At 35.8% G+C, this 15,570-nt stretch overlaps 2 protein-coding genes across 3 annotated transcripts in view; both read right to left on the minus strand.

Annotated features, from left to right (window-relative positions):
• Positions 1-9,565, minus strand: part of DOCK2 (dedicator of cytokinesis 2) — a 192,208-nt gene extending 182,643 nt beyond the window's left edge. Inside the window, exons 1-2 of the mRNA XM_084535549.1 lie at positions 9,319-9,565; positions 833-916 (exon numbers count right to left, since the gene is read on the minus strand). Coding sequence (XP_084391675.1) covers positions 833-916; positions 9,319-9,358 — 124 coding nt within the window. The 5' untranslated portion in view covers positions 9,359-9,565. The remainder of the gene's footprint in view (positions 1-832; positions 917-9,318) is intronic.
• Positions 9,566-12,414: 2,849 nt separating this feature from the next.
• SPDL1 (spindle apparatus coiled-coil protein 1) overlaps positions 12,415-15,570 on the minus strand; it is a 29,493-nt gene continuing 26,337 nt past the window's right edge. For both annotated transcript variants that reach the window (XM_084535764.1, XM_084535763.1), the window contains one exon: positions 12,415-13,265. In XM_084535764.1, coding sequence (XP_084391890.1) covers positions 13,115-13,265 — 151 coding nt within the window. In that variant the 3' untranslated portion in view covers positions 12,415-13,114. The remainder of the gene's footprint in view (positions 13,266-15,570) is intronic.

The raw sequence follows: 15,570 nt of genomic DNA on the forward strand, positions 1-15,570 counted from the left end.
CTTTTGCAAAGACACCCAAATGTTGAGTTGATATAATTCTGATGTCTTTGCTTTATACTAATAAAAACTTAAGCACTTTAGTGGACTTGGGAGGTAATTCAGTAAATATATGAAGGTATAAGAAGGAATACACTATCACTCTGGTATCAACAATGAGTTCAGCTTCACACATCTACAAAGTTTTATGCTCTCTTATTATTCTGCTGCTTGTCCTTATTTTACATTTAGGCCAGTTGGTCAGCTGTCTCCACATGCCAACTCCACATACCCAAGCTCGGGTCAGCATATTGAGTATTTGTTATGCATTACTTGATGTGGACTTGTGTTGTTTAGTACATTTAATATGTCAAGTGGTTTTCAGAAGTGTTTTTATCATGCTGACCTACAGAATACTTTAAAAATACTTGATTTCCTTCTTATAATATAGGAATACTATGGTGCTGAATAGCAACAAATATTTAGCAACAATAAGAAATATCTAGCAACAAATATTTAGTTTAGAGGCAAAAATGTGCTCCATTAATGCTTGCATCAAATCTAATGCATCTTCCGTCAGGTATAGTACAATCTGGCATGAATGTCACGAACTACCTTGATGACTTCCTCATTTGATAATGGCATCCCAAGAAAACCACATGTACTGTAACATTTCTGGTTGTGGCTCTCCAAAAATGATTAAGTCGTTACTCAAAATAGAACACTGGCAGCAATAATACAAATACATACCAACACCATTTGGACAACTACTTATGTAACACAGGCAATTGGTGTGAAATAAAAAGACTAAATTATTTAAATAAAGAAAACTATAGCCTTAAGTCCACTGGCTTACCTTCACAGGACTCCAAGATGTGGACCACATCACCAATTTGTAGAGCTAGCTGTTGTGCTCCTGTCCCTTTGAAATTGTATATAGCTGAAAAATTAGAGGGCAAAAATACTGGTTTTCAATGTAGCCATACATTACAATTGAACTGACAAGCACATGTTTATTAAGATTCTGATACTAGCATGAATAGACTAGGATAAATAAATAAGTGGAACTGTAATTCTATCATCAAGCTTCATTTGCTATCATTACTTTTATCTCTTTTCTTCTGAAAATGTAAATGTTACGAAGGTCATTGTTGCAAGAAAACAAAGCCATTTATAGCAACTACTCTATATGCTTTAGAGCACATATTTAGATGCGTATCTTCAATATATACATGTTCATTGTGATGCAAATCTATTTGTCTGCTGCTCTGACGAAGAATTTAAAGCACAGTTTCAGAAATGTACAGTGATTCTGGGGATAATGGGGACAGAGAAACACATGCAAACTGTCTTCATCTTAACATGAAACTATTTCATTTGGAAGCAGCAGAAAGTTTCTTCATTTTCTGTATTTAATTACTCCAATAGGAACAAAGAAGAGGCAGATTTAAAAAGTCTTCCAATTATAACCTTATCTGCATGGGTTTAAAAAACAACTTAGTTTCAGACAGAATTCAAGAAAAATGAGTTTCTTTGCTAGTTGTTACATTCTAAGACTGCAGGATGTGGGCTGCTATGGTAAGCCTTTTTTTCTGTACGTTTTTTTCTTCAGAGGCTTGTTTATAGACAATAGCATTACAGATTAGAAGTGGTTATTGAATCTAGTATCAACCAGAGAAACTATTTAAAGTACGTGAATCTACAACCACAATTAAACTGTGCAAGTAGTGACAGAACACTAACTGCTAACCATGACGTCTATTGTGCCATAAAGATACTAGTGTGCAGGGCTTTTCTTCCTTTTCTCATGACAGTCTCCCAGTCCATCCATCCATACAGAGAATCCAAACATGCAATATTTTGAACTATTTTGAACCTCATCTAGAAAGATCTGCCTCCATTCAGCCTATTCCAACATATTTTTTGTTTCCCTCTCTCTCTCTGAGGCTTCTGAACGAAGCATGCTGATTTCTCTAGGCCAAAATGTATGTTAGTGACATATTTTACTTAAACATTTTACTTAAAACTATGTTTAAAATATCTAATGAAATTGCCTTTCAAGTAAACACCCAAAGTAGAAACATAGAGCTAAATCAGTTCATTCCTTTCACTTTTATATGTTCCATTAATGATGTTATGATCTGAATTTTTGAGTAGACCTGAGTGGTGCTAGGAGTTGATCCTTATGGGTCCCTTCCAGCTTGGGATATTCTTTTTTTTTTTTGGCCATGATTTCATTATATTTCTGGAACAAGTTAGAAGGAATTTCATATTTAATTAAGAGCCTTATCTGAACAAAAATAAGTTCTTATTTTTGTCAACACTTCTCCTGGTTGGGTAGAACAGGGATTGAATATAAAATAAAATAAAATAAAATAAAATAAAATAAAATAAAATAAAATAAAATAAAATAAAATAAAATAAAAACTTGGAGAGGGCCTGCTTTACAGATTACGCCATTTATTCAAGATAATCTTATGATGATTTCTGAGCCATTCTCAGAGAACTGGCGTAGCTCAACACAAAATTAAATTTAGGTAGTAGGTATGTAATTACGTTCAGACTGGCTTTAGTCTTAAAATAGATTTCAGTAAATGAAGATAGTTAACGACCCTTATAAGTACTATTACATTTACAGATATTTGCAACTTGTTTCCAGAGTTTATGTGTAGATTGTGGAGCTGAGGCTGTTACTGTTTTCCTGAAAGGTCCATGTAGATTAAGACTACTGTTGACTAATATACTCTAAATTTCAAAATATGCAACTTCCAGATGCATCTGTCTCAAAATATAGATACAAATTACTGAGTCATATTTACATTGCATATTGGTTTAGCCCTCTGTTAATAACTTCATCTAATAGCAATTGATATATTGAAAAGTGTGGTAACTAACTGACTACGGAAGTGGTTTTACCAACTAAGACTTTTCTAAATGAGTAAGTGGAAACATAATTAGAGAGATATTACTGTAGTATTGGGATTTTTCAGTAGGAAGAGTTTAACTAATTCCTTTAAAACATCTTAACTGTAGACATATCCAGACATTTTATGACAAGAAATCATTTCCCCTATACAGTTGCAAAAAACGCTACAACCAACCAACCTAATGCCATCAGCTACATCCAGATGTATTTTTTACAGCACTGGACAGCTGGACAGTCAATGAAAGGTTGACCATTAAATCCAAATGTATCTTCTGTTAACTGCAACTTCACAAATATATGGATTCATATGTTATCTGATAGGATAATCACAACAGGATTTATAAAAACAAACTCTCCAGACAGTTGAAATAAAGGCCCCTTCAAATTACTGTGAAGAAAGTTGTCAATTTACTTTGAAGAACGCTGTCTCAGGGCATTCACTGATTAGCCTCAGTGCGATCTGTTTGAAGATGCCAATATTCATTCTAAAACCCAATAGCAAGTCTAGAAAACAACAGGTCAAACTGTTGACATAAAAGATTTTCCAAGAAGAACTCCACTAAAGCACAAAAAGGTGTTGAATTGTATGGAAGACGGAAGGGATTCCCATCAGTCCCATGGAGCATGCCCAGCATATCAGTTCTTGTTCGTCTGAAAGTGACACATGCTGACATGCTGTAAAGACAGTCTAAGAAGCTTCAGAATCTAACTCTGCCATCACTCTCAGACATTCAGGCACCTGTAGCATAAGACATCTAACAGTAACCACCCCAGTAGCAAAAAAAAAAAAAAAAAAAGAGTATGAAGGCTAAAAAAAAATAAATCCTGTGCTTCCATCTCATTCCGACATATTGATTACAGTGAGAGCACATACATAGGAGTGTGTAACATATGATCATCCCTCCAACTAGATATATGTAAAACTTATATAAGCTACTGGATAGATATATGACTGTGAAGCCTCTTTCATTAAATGTCGTAGGTATGCATATGTTTGCCAAAGCAAAATAATGATGAAAACATGTACAAGATGTTTATAGACTTCCCAAGAAACCAATTGCTTTTTGTTCAGAGTAGGATTCCTGTTAAAATATAGATTTCAAGAACTGCTTATTGGGACAAACACACAATTAACTTATTGTTTGAATTAGATCACATCCTCAATTTAGAAGATGACAAGCCATAAAACAAACAAACAAACAAATAAATAAATCATACTTTGTAGCTTGTTTGGGAATATTCAAAAGACAAAGCGCTCCAGGATCCCTTCACTAATCCAAACAAAATTATTCTGTCATGAAAACCAGCTAAATTCCCTCAGGCTTCAAGTACTTAAAAAGCCCAGATTCTCGGTATTTATCAAAAATACCAGACTGTAAACTAATGCAAGACAGGAATGGTGAGCAAGGAAAATCTCACAAACTGGCAACACTGAAGCCATTCATTAACCTAATCTTCCTACCTGTCTTTCCTGCTTATTTTACTTCCTGTGAAGTCCTTGCCCTCCTTATTAAGAAAAGTGTGATCATTACCTTTTTCACTTTTTACTCACAGCTTTCTTACTAGTTGGTTTCCTTGCCTAATTTCCACCGTTCCACTTAAAAAGAATTTGAAAATGACTTCTGAGGTACAGGTTTGCTCAATCAGCTCTTCCTGTGTGACGTGTTGCTGTGTGAGCTGATCTAGGCGTTCCTGCTCTGGCAGGGGGATAGGACTAGATGATCTTTCAAGGTCCCTTCCAATCCCTAACATTCTGTGATTCTGTAGACTCTTAATTTCACTTGACAATGGTAGGATAATTATCTGGCATGATATCCATGTGATAACTCATGGAGCAATATTGAATATTCAAAGAGTCCTAATGAAGAGCTTCAGCAAGAATCCTGTTCTATTTTATTTTGAAACATTATAACTCTACTTTTATGAGTAGTAATATAAAAATTTCACCTTCTCTCTTGACATATCAATTCCTTGTGTTCAGCTACCATTTTCTTCTCATAAAAAATAGTGTGAAATTACTCAGCAAGGACACTGACATATCTCATCTGAAAATACTATGCAGTCCTAACAGTATTCCTTGATTTCTCAAAAACAAACAAACAAAAAAAAAACTATAAAATTTGTGGATATCAGTGAACACCAGACTGGAAGGTGTTAGGTACGCCGTTAATTGAAAGCTCACAAATTCAATATGAGAATCATTCATCAGAAACTTGAAGACAAAAACGTAGAAAACAAAATAGTCCAAAGAGGTCAAAGAGCTTCCAGTCTTGAGGAGACTGTCAATTTGAATGCACTTCCTCTCAGTAGACTCAGTTTGCCCATATTGTTTGATTTTACTGAGACAAAAGTGTGCTTTCAGCATAGCTGTTCTATTTTCCAGGCTTCATCATTCCTTGAGTTTCCTACAGGTAAAATTAAGTAGTTACGCTATTTTCCCTCCTATTAATAAGAGCACAAAAATACTGAATTTCCAAAAACCTCTTTGAACACCTTTCCAAAAAAAACTGTAACTAAATCCTCAGTGTGACTATATCCCTGATTACTTTTTGGTTTGTTATCTGGTTGGTTTTTAAGCCTATTCTGGGTCAAAGATTCTCCTGCTATTCTCACCTAGCTATGTAATTAAAGAACAAATACATTTAGTTTCCAATATAAATTAAGGAAAACAAAACAGGGTGTGAGCCAACTCTTGGCATGGCTAAGAAAAGGAACTCCTGTATATAAGCTGCAGCTTTTCTTTCAGCCTTGCTGACCTTCCTTAAATTTGTAGTTATCTATTAACTTCAAGTGATTATGCAATAGCAGAAATTGAATGCTCCCTAGTGAAGAAGGCCTACAAGGAAAGATTACATGTGTGAGTACTCATTTAAGTGGTATTTTATTATTGCTGGAAAGTCCATTTGACTATTGTTATTTTCTCTACTCCCCTTTGTAAAGAATAAGCTTCAGACACTGATATCATTGTTTCTAACATACAAGTATGAAGTGACTTTTAATAGAGTTTAATAGAAAAACTTTACATAACCCAGGAAACAGACTTGGGGTGGGTATATAAACTGTGAGTAAAGTCATAGTATTATTACCCTACATGATGACACAACTTGCACAGATTCTCTTTTACATCAAAATCACCCTAGAACAGCATGGGAGCAAGCATGGGGTGAAGGAAATACCACCAAGTCTGCAGTGTCACAAGCAACCTACTCTAGAGCTTTAATTATAAGATTCTGGTTTGGACTTCCTATTGGAAAGCACAATTATACCTGCCATTCTTCGAGAAACAGTTGGAATGCGTGGAGGAGACATCTAGAACACTTAGTAGAGCATTGCAATAATCAGTTATGGCTGTGGTAACTACATTAGAGGAAATCTATGTTCAATGTGCACACGACCTCAATCTTAAACAGCAGCTATTATTTTCCAGCTTTGAAATGGGTCATGTCATGGATTCTTTAAGATCTGATATCTGCCAGCTGCAAACGTTACAGACTAATGCTAAGCCCCCACAAACATAAAACTTGATTATTTTATTATTTTTTTTAACAGTTCTCATCTGGTTCATTACTAGTCTGGCTCAGCCAAAGTCATAGTCTTTGCTTTAGAGCAAGTTATTCTGTGGCTAACTGGGTTTACTTTTTTCTTGTTGTTTTTAATAAATGCAGAGGAAAAGGTACCGTGTTTGAGAATTATCATAGTGTTAACCATAATTCCATCTGCTCCCTCACAAAGTGGATACATCATTTCCATTACATACATAAAAGAAACTTATCAAAGCTATAAATCTCATCTAGGTTTGAACACAAGTGAATTTCCTTAAGAACACAGATAATCCATTGCACCTTTTCCCATTTTATGCACTTAATCTTATTTCATTATTCAAGCAATTTGCTGATATCTCTTTGTCAAGTGGTGCCTGTTGGCTTCTTTGAACTACTCAACAGTAGTTCAAGTGCTAAGTCATGTCTTAATTCGCAGCAGGAAATGATTTCGAAATAACTTGCAAATAAAAAAGATAAAATTTTAGTTTGCCGCCATCTTCTGTCTTTTTGACACTAAACTACCACTGATGTCCTAAATGCTTGTATGAGAGCAGTTAGTGTTTCCTTAGTTCTGACCCCCAGTCCACAAGGTACAGTTCTCTGTGTTGGCACCTGAAAATTTCCCAAGTGCCAGGCCCCCCTATTCCCCCATGATACAAAAATTGCAATATTCAGTGAAGTGACTGACTTGAGTAACACAAATGTGTCTTTAGCACATGAGGAGCTGAAATAGACTTGTTATACTAACAGACCATTTTCAAGACTTCCAGGTTGTCATAAATAACCAGATTTGAGGAGACAAGTCTTATTGGGGAGACGGGTGGAGACGGGTGGGAGGAGGAGCAGCAGTATTCTAGCAGGCCATGTTTCAGGAACTGGTATCTGCACATAATCACAATTGCAATTGTAAGGTCTTATGAGCTACTGTGAAATGAATGCCATAGTCAGAGCTGACAGTGTTTGGGAAAGCAGCAAGAGCACTGTTTCATTGCCAGAAGTAAATCCTACTCCTTTTGAGTTTTTGATAATTCCCCATCGTGTTAACTATATTGCAGTTTAAACAATGTTAAAACACACCCATCAGATGTTTGCTGGTATTTGATTGCTTCTTATGTGCTAAAATTAAAGTGTTCACGATAAGTGATTCTAGTTAAACTCCTGGTTTTTTGAATTAAATATTCTTAGATCAGAGGTAGACAAAATTACTACTATGTAAAATTGCATGTCCTGAGTAGGGTATTTTAAGTAGAACAGTGAAGTGAACTGTTCAATCAAGATGCATTGTTCGCCTTCATGAAACAAACATCACTGGACTGAATTACCCTTATTTTTGAATATATTTCACAGAATCACAGAATGTTAGGGATTGGAAGTAACCTTTAAAGACCATCTAGACCAATCCCCCTGCCAGAGCAGGGGGATTTCACAAGACTGTTTTTAGTATACATGGTTTGCTGCAGCTTTCAGATACCATAAGGACTACAAGATCATAACAGCCTTTTACTGGCTATAAAGTTACATGTTGTCAAATTCCACTGTCAACAAACCACAGCAGGCCTTCTCAGGGGAAATGCATTGGTCATACCCCCAAGGCTGCTCCACTGGAGGGGTATGCACAAAAATTCACTAGCATGCATCACACGGAACATCAAGTCAGAACACATAATGGTCTCCCATGATAAAAACTAGTGCAGGAGGAATAAGACTTCCGTTGTTATTATGTCCAATACACTCCAATCATAACGTTCCCTGTAAGAAGCTTCTAGAAGTGAAATTTGTTTTTTATTATTCTTGTGAATATGATCTATCACTGGTATGTCAATACAGACACCACATCCAACAAATCCAGTCATAGTCCCCCAGACCAGTAGCTTCCAGGAAAAAAAATATGTTAAAATTAAGTGAAGTACTTTCTACTACTTGTAAAAATGAAAATCTTTACACCTTTCATTTTGTAATATAAACTGCCACCAGAGCAAGGCACTTCAATTTCACAATTCTGTCCCTGCTGCACATGGAAGTTGAACAGGAAGACATTCTTTTCCTCTTATTAATTCCCTGATTCATTTTTTCATGACGCCAGTTTGGTGGTTTTTTAATGTTTTTTTAATATTGCTTTTAGTGTTTTTAATGAAAATGTTACACCCTCCTTAACATAACAGTCATTTAAAATAATTTGGGGATGTCAGATTAATAACTACACACTAGTATGTAAAATAAACTACAAGAAATATAACATTAACTATGTTCTGTACTGGAAGCCCACAGTTAACTTCAGCAGAGTATTTGTTTCAAGTGCTTCAGTGCTGCTTCCTAATTTTAAAATGCTGTTTATTTATTTTAACTGTAATTCAGACCTTTATGGAAATTAACATTATTAATTTTAAGGAAAATTGATGTTGGAAGGTGGCATTCTTTTCAAAAAAGAAATTTACTACCACTACTCATATACAACTTTTTCAGTAACACTAACTTCAAGTGAACGTCTTCATGATCTCTCAGAAGCGACTATAGGATTCCCCTTCTCCAGCATTTGTTTCACCGTAACTTCTAGCTACTGCTTACTAAACAATACGCTACTTATTCAATGTGTTTCTAAAATACAGAGGTGGGAAAAGCTGTGTTACTGTTAGAGTTCAAGATCCAAGAGGGGTGGGAGCACGGAGGGGTGGAAGGGTTACATCTCCCAAGCTGGCATTCACACACTAGTTGCCATTCTCTTTGAAAAATTAAAACTTTGTATGAAATTGATCATTTCAGTTAAACTACTGTGATAAAGTTGAGGATGTTATCATACTAGAGAAAACACCTGCCCACATCCTGTTCAGAAGTTATGAGGACAAAATTCAAACAGCAGTTTACTGAGTTACATACCCACGCCAGTCTTCTTGTCTGTCTTGCGCCATGTCGCCATCGTACATGAGTCTGCGAGGCTCCAACGGATGCCCACCACTGAGGCAGACAAGATTTAAAGGATGCGAAGTTTGAGATGGGCAACCAGCAAAAGGAGCTGGAAGCAAAATCTGTCTCCCAGCGGTTGTTACTGATGCCTAGGAGGAGCCTGAAGCTGGCTGAGGCAGCTGTGAGGGTTCTGTGAGATTTGCTGCTCTTCTGAGCTGTGAGCTTCCTTCCTCTTTTCTCAGTTCGAGATATTGTACCCAAGTGTCATGGGGGAGGGGAAACCCAAACTGGGTGTTTCTGTTGCATGATACTGGCTGTAACACAACAGCAGGCGCAAAGAAGCAAAACCACTACACTGCTCTCCTGCACTACTCTTCAACTTGCACCTACATGGAAGGCATGTAGCATGTGCAAAGCCCAGCCACTGTGACCACCTCTACACGCTGAACACTTCAGTTTCGAAATGCCCTTCATTTCTTAAACTTACAACATAAACAGATTTTAGATGATTTGGCTTTTTCAAGACATGAACTTGCTTTTAACCTGCCCTGGAAAAGGGATTTGTTTTTCATAATAGAAATTCTCTCAGAGAAATGAGGTGAAGAAAAAGCCACATTTCAAACTCCGCCCATTCCTCTTTATTTCTCTCATGTTACATTTGGAGAGAAAAGGGGAGTTTCTCTTCATTTTCTAAACAAATCAGCACTTAAAAGCTCATTATCTAGACAAAATTTCAAGAACTGGATTACTAAATATTTACAGCCCTTACCTTTACACAGATAGGTGTGTGAGAACTTAAATAGTGATGTTTTGGGTAAGCAAAGATCAAGCAAAGTTGTTCACCGTTTGGATGAAGGACAATGCACGGGATTGAAAACAAGTATGTCACCTGAGTTCACATTCTTTACTTGTGAGTTTAAAACATTAAGAAATAGAAAATATATAGAAAGATTTATTCTTATCTCCAGCTCAGTACAACAAATCCATATAACAGTCCTTTCCTCAGGATATTACTTTCTATCTTAGCAATCATGGCTTCTGAAAACAGTTTAACAGTGTTGTGCTGCATCTGTGAGGATAGACTTTCATGACACGTGACTTGTCAGTTCTTGATTTTAACAAGCAGTTAAGAGAAGTCCAGACTGCCAGTCTTTCTCTTGTTGCACATTGTGTTCCAAAACCTATTCTGGAGGCAAAACAAACAAATAAAACTTTAGCTAACCTTAGTAGAAGGATTTGGTTAATTATTTCATAGGGAAAAATTAACTTGCTTAAAAGTAATACTGTAGCTCCGTATTGTTTATTAACATGAGCTAGATTCAGAGCAACTCAGAACATCTCCATCTAAGGACAACCAATTTCAGCTATGGTGTCCTAACTGTTCTTTTCCATTGAACACCCATTTTATACTCTTCCCAAAAGTAGATTTTGAGACTGAACCATTTCATCTTTCTTTTTACTATGGATTTTGAGTTGTAACTTCCTAACTTTCAATGACTGTTTTCCTTACTCTGAATCCTTACTGCAGCAAATCACCCTTTCCCATAAAATACTTGGCCTAAAGGGCATTCTCACATTTAATGTCTTGTTCTATATTTGTCTTCCTCGTTATGTTTCCCTCTAATACAAAAGTCCTGAAGAAAATTGTTCCAATATAGTACTTACTCACTTAAAAACATGCTTCATCCTTTAAGTCTCATAAGACTACTTTATTTATTTGCTTTAAAGTACCCATCATTTACAGAGCAGGCACAACACAGGACTACTATATTTTGAAAAGAAACGATATACAGAAATTTCATCTCCAAAGACTTAAAAAGCAATACTGTAAGTACACTGTGGCAACAGAAGCCTCAATTCTGGCCATGTTCTGCCATGTGGTAAATCAAATTCTTTAAGAGAGTTGTAAACATGCATTTATTATGTGAAACCCACAGACTCAAGAAGCTACAGTAATGCAGGCAAAGCAATAGTGTTTTTTTTGTTTGTTTGTTTGTTTTTCCTTCTTTTTGGGGGGGGGGGGGGGGGCTGAGGGATAAATAGATAACTCTAAGCAGCTTCATTCATTTGTTGAAGTGATATTGTTTTCCTCTAATTCAAACTGTTACGTACTTTAGTAGTGTTAGTTGCATCACCATGTGCAGTAAACAAAATTAACTATTTCACTATTGGTGGAAAATAATAAAAGGGTTTCTTCTAATGTTTTGCCCTATGGAAAGCATTTCTTTCATTTAGTATGTACATGTGAAATCAGTGGCAAGATGAAAAAGAACTAGGCCATGGATAGTTGCTAGCTTACTCTAATATCGTGGAATATTATAAACCAGAAATGAGAGATTCTCAGTTTACTAAATTCATAAATAAGACTGAAGGATATGGAGAGATATTAAGTTTCTCATTTTGAGGAAGTGATACAATTGAATTCTATTATATATTCACTTATGATTATGCAAGAGATAGACGTCCTCCAACTTGCAGCAAAAGCTTTTTTTTTCCTATACAAACAGTATCTAGAGGTTCTTCTGGGAGTGGTGAAGAAATGGCAGTCAGCATCACTGCTATAGTGCCAGCTACCAAATGGAACAGGAATTTCACCAAAACTAGAATATAACAAACATTACACAGCAAGTTGACTTTTATCAACTCTGTTATCTCCTGATGCCGACCATGAGCATCTGGCATGGGCTTAAAATTACACCTCTGGAGTAAAGAAGGTATGCCAGGGGTCTTAGATTCAGACATACCGACAGAAGTGTTGTGGATCAACCTTTAAAAACTAAAAGCTTTGGGCTGTAAGATTATTCCAATAGATCTTCCTCATAGATCTTCCTCATTTTCTTTAAAAAGAAGAAGAAAAAAAAAGTTTTTTCATCTTAATCTTTTACTTGGAAAATGGCTAAACCATTCACTAGAGGGAGCTTAAACTACAGCATGAAGGCTCAATCTTGTATTGCCAATATAAATACAGGAACTTTAGAGGCACTAGCTTAGATGTGCTCCCCTCAAAATTATTCTGCATGAAATATCAGAAAGGCATGATTAATCTAAGAATAAGACACAGCACATGCATTACAATATCTTAGCTTTTATTGAGTTGTACTTTTTAAACAAAATACTTCCAACAAAACATCTGTCAATCAAAAAGTGGCAATTTTAAAAAAATGTTTTGTCTCAAACACAACAGACTAATTTTATGAAGGTATAAAAAGCAAAGTTGATTTTATTTATTCATACAAATACAAGACTGTAAAGTTTCAAACGTATACCAACCCACAAAATGCATAAAAAATTGAACATACATCTTGACAATCAGGTCAGCCTGCAAGCTGAACAACTACATATTAGGGGGAAAAATCATTAAGAATTCTGAATCCAGGAATTGAAAGAAATTCAGGAGCAATTGCTCATGACTTAGTTTCCTTCTGCATCAACATTAACCCCTGTTTCTATAGCAAGTACTTATCATTCAGAATAGCACTATGCTTCCAACAAGTGATGACTAACAAGCATGTAGAATCTTAGCTAAGATTCAAGACAAGGCAATGCTTCAGGTCCCATTGCCAGGGTACTTAACAGGTGCTCTCTGGGAAGTTAAGACATCAAAAGTGCAGCTTTCATTAATGTAGTCATACTGTTCAGAAAACAAGGCAGATCAATATTTATTTTTTTTTTTTAGCAACCTGTGTATTTACATGCAACATAAGTTTACTCAGCATTTCCTGCTGAAGCAGGACTCCAAACTATCCAGCTTCCTTTCAGAAAATTAGTTTTACTGCTGAGCACATTGTGTTTCAGGAGTTGGTTTAGAAGACACATACAATGTAGTATATTTTTTCTTTTTTGTTTTCTTCTCAGTCGTGATTATATTTTCCTTCTTATCTTCATTTTCCGTAGTTTCAAGTCTGGATTCAGTTGTTAACCTACAGGCAAAGCAACCATTCTAAATACATATTTAGTTATTACAAAACAGAGCTAATATAAAAGTTAAGCAAAACTGAGCAAGCCAACTGGCTTAAGAGCATCCATGTGCAAAGAGAGCAAGGAGTATTAAGAATAAATTAAGGTGAAAATTGTCTTTGTATCATTCCTCCTTACATTTCATCACTTCACGTATTGTCTTTTTTTGCCTCTTATCTACTGCAGTCTAGCAAAAAAAGCTTACTGAAATTGGTAACTGGTCGGGATCAGCCTTTAAAAAAAACACATTGATTGTGCCATGTATGCAAAGATCACATCACAGCAGTATAAAGCTCCAAGTGAAGTCTCAGCAACATTATACGGGTGTGATCAAGTTGAGCTTTTGCATTAACAATACAAAAGATGACTAGATAAAACAAGATACTAGTTTCCAACCACATTTTTGCATTATTACTGCTTTATCTTAGTTCCTGAAGATCTGAAAACAAGAAATGGGAAGAACTTGATCTTCAGGCTTGAAATTACATAATTTGTCCAGTGACAAGTTTTAATTCTGATATGAATGTAAACAGGAATACAGTGTTAGCTACTGCAAAGCTGTTAAAGTGTTAAGTTAAAAAACAATTATTAGACCTCTCAGCAAAGTTGGATGCTTTAATTAAGAATCACTTAATAAGCATACAAATGTCATTAAAACTAATTAATAGTAGCATCTCCAGATCTCCTACAAATAATTAACTATTATACAGAATTGTTTCAACAGCAAAACAAGTTATGGAAAATGAAGTTGCAAATTACACATTGCTTGACATACCAACACAAGTTTTACACTGACTTATCAACACATCTCCACTAAAGCAGTTCTCTAATAACTTGAATAATTTGTAGCAGTCTGAAGAGCCACTAGTGAGCAGTCCACAACAATCTACAGCTGCTTTCAGTAATAATTTTCCAAACAAAAAGGACTGCTAAAGTCATTAGAGATTTATTTGTAATAGAGAAATGCCTAAGGACAAAAAACACGAAAGCAACTGGAATAGGAGTATTTTGGGAGCCTCAACTTAGATGTTCCCCCAATCCTCCTAACTTGATCTTTACACACACATATATCAAATAAAGCACTTAACCATTTTAAGTATTCTGCACATTGTTTTCTATAAGCACTGCCTCAAAACACTAAATAGCAAGTATAGTTTGCTGTGCATCTCCCCTTTGTAGGGCTGTTTGCATTCCAGCATTCATTTGGTAACAAGTCCACACCTGTCATTCTGATGGGTAACCATTTTTTGTCCATAATCTGCTTGCCACCAGGTGCACTCCATTTTAGATGTGCTGCAACTTGCAAGTAATTACACAATTACAACAAGAACCCCCTAATTCAGGGAAGAAGAGAATTCTTAGTAATCATTTTCTGGTTAGTGTTTAATCTGCAGTTCACCCTGTGTTTCCCTAGCATCGGTAAGAAAGGACTGCTCGTGCCTAAGCATCTGTTTCTGCGGTCCCTCTCTTCCACCTTAAACAATACCTGTCCAATCCCCCTGCCCATCCAAAGAGTCTAGCGGCCAAAATTTCCAGCAAATCCCTATTTAAAAAAAAAAAAAAAAAAAAACAGAACCAAGAAAAGTTTCAAACAAACCAAAAAGACCAAACAAAAACAGAATTAACTTGAAATATGTTCCAAAGCAGCATGATTTGATTTATACAGAACGCTCTCCTTGAAGGGAATCACCTAATACTATACTGTAGATGTAGCAAAGTAACTCTCGAAATCACATTTTTATCAGAAACATCACACTATCTCAAAGTTAAGAGCTATTAAAATAACTTAATTTTATGCTTCAAAAGTACAGCAAAATGTGTATACAAGTCAACAGAAAGTAACCCAAGTTCCTGAGACTATGTTAACAATATCAGAAGACTGATACTGACTTATGAGAATAAAGTGAGATATTTCATAGTGGTAAACTCCTTAAGTTGGTTACATTTTTTTCTATCTGGGTCAGCAATAGATAACCATAATTTACTTCCACTTACAAAAAATTTGGCTTACAGTAAACACACACTGAGAAGTGACAAAAAAGCTTTAAGGTGATAACGAACAGGTAAGGCTCCCGCTAACCATCCAAACAAATAAATACCAGCAACCCACATCAGGGCTCCACCCACCAGACCTCTTTCACTTCAGTGTATTATAGTTGGCCTGGAAATACTTCAGGGTACTACATGCAACAAGAGAAGGGACAAAATCCATTTTTAGTTAAATTCCAAAATTATTTTGTAACAAAATGCTCACCTGCTCTTTGCTGT

Source organism: Aythya ferina, assembly GCF_964211825.1.
Source record: "Aythya ferina genome assembly, chromosome: 14".
NCBI classification, from domain to species: Eukaryota; Metazoa; Chordata; class Aves; order Anseriformes; family Anatidae; genus Aythya; species Aythya ferina.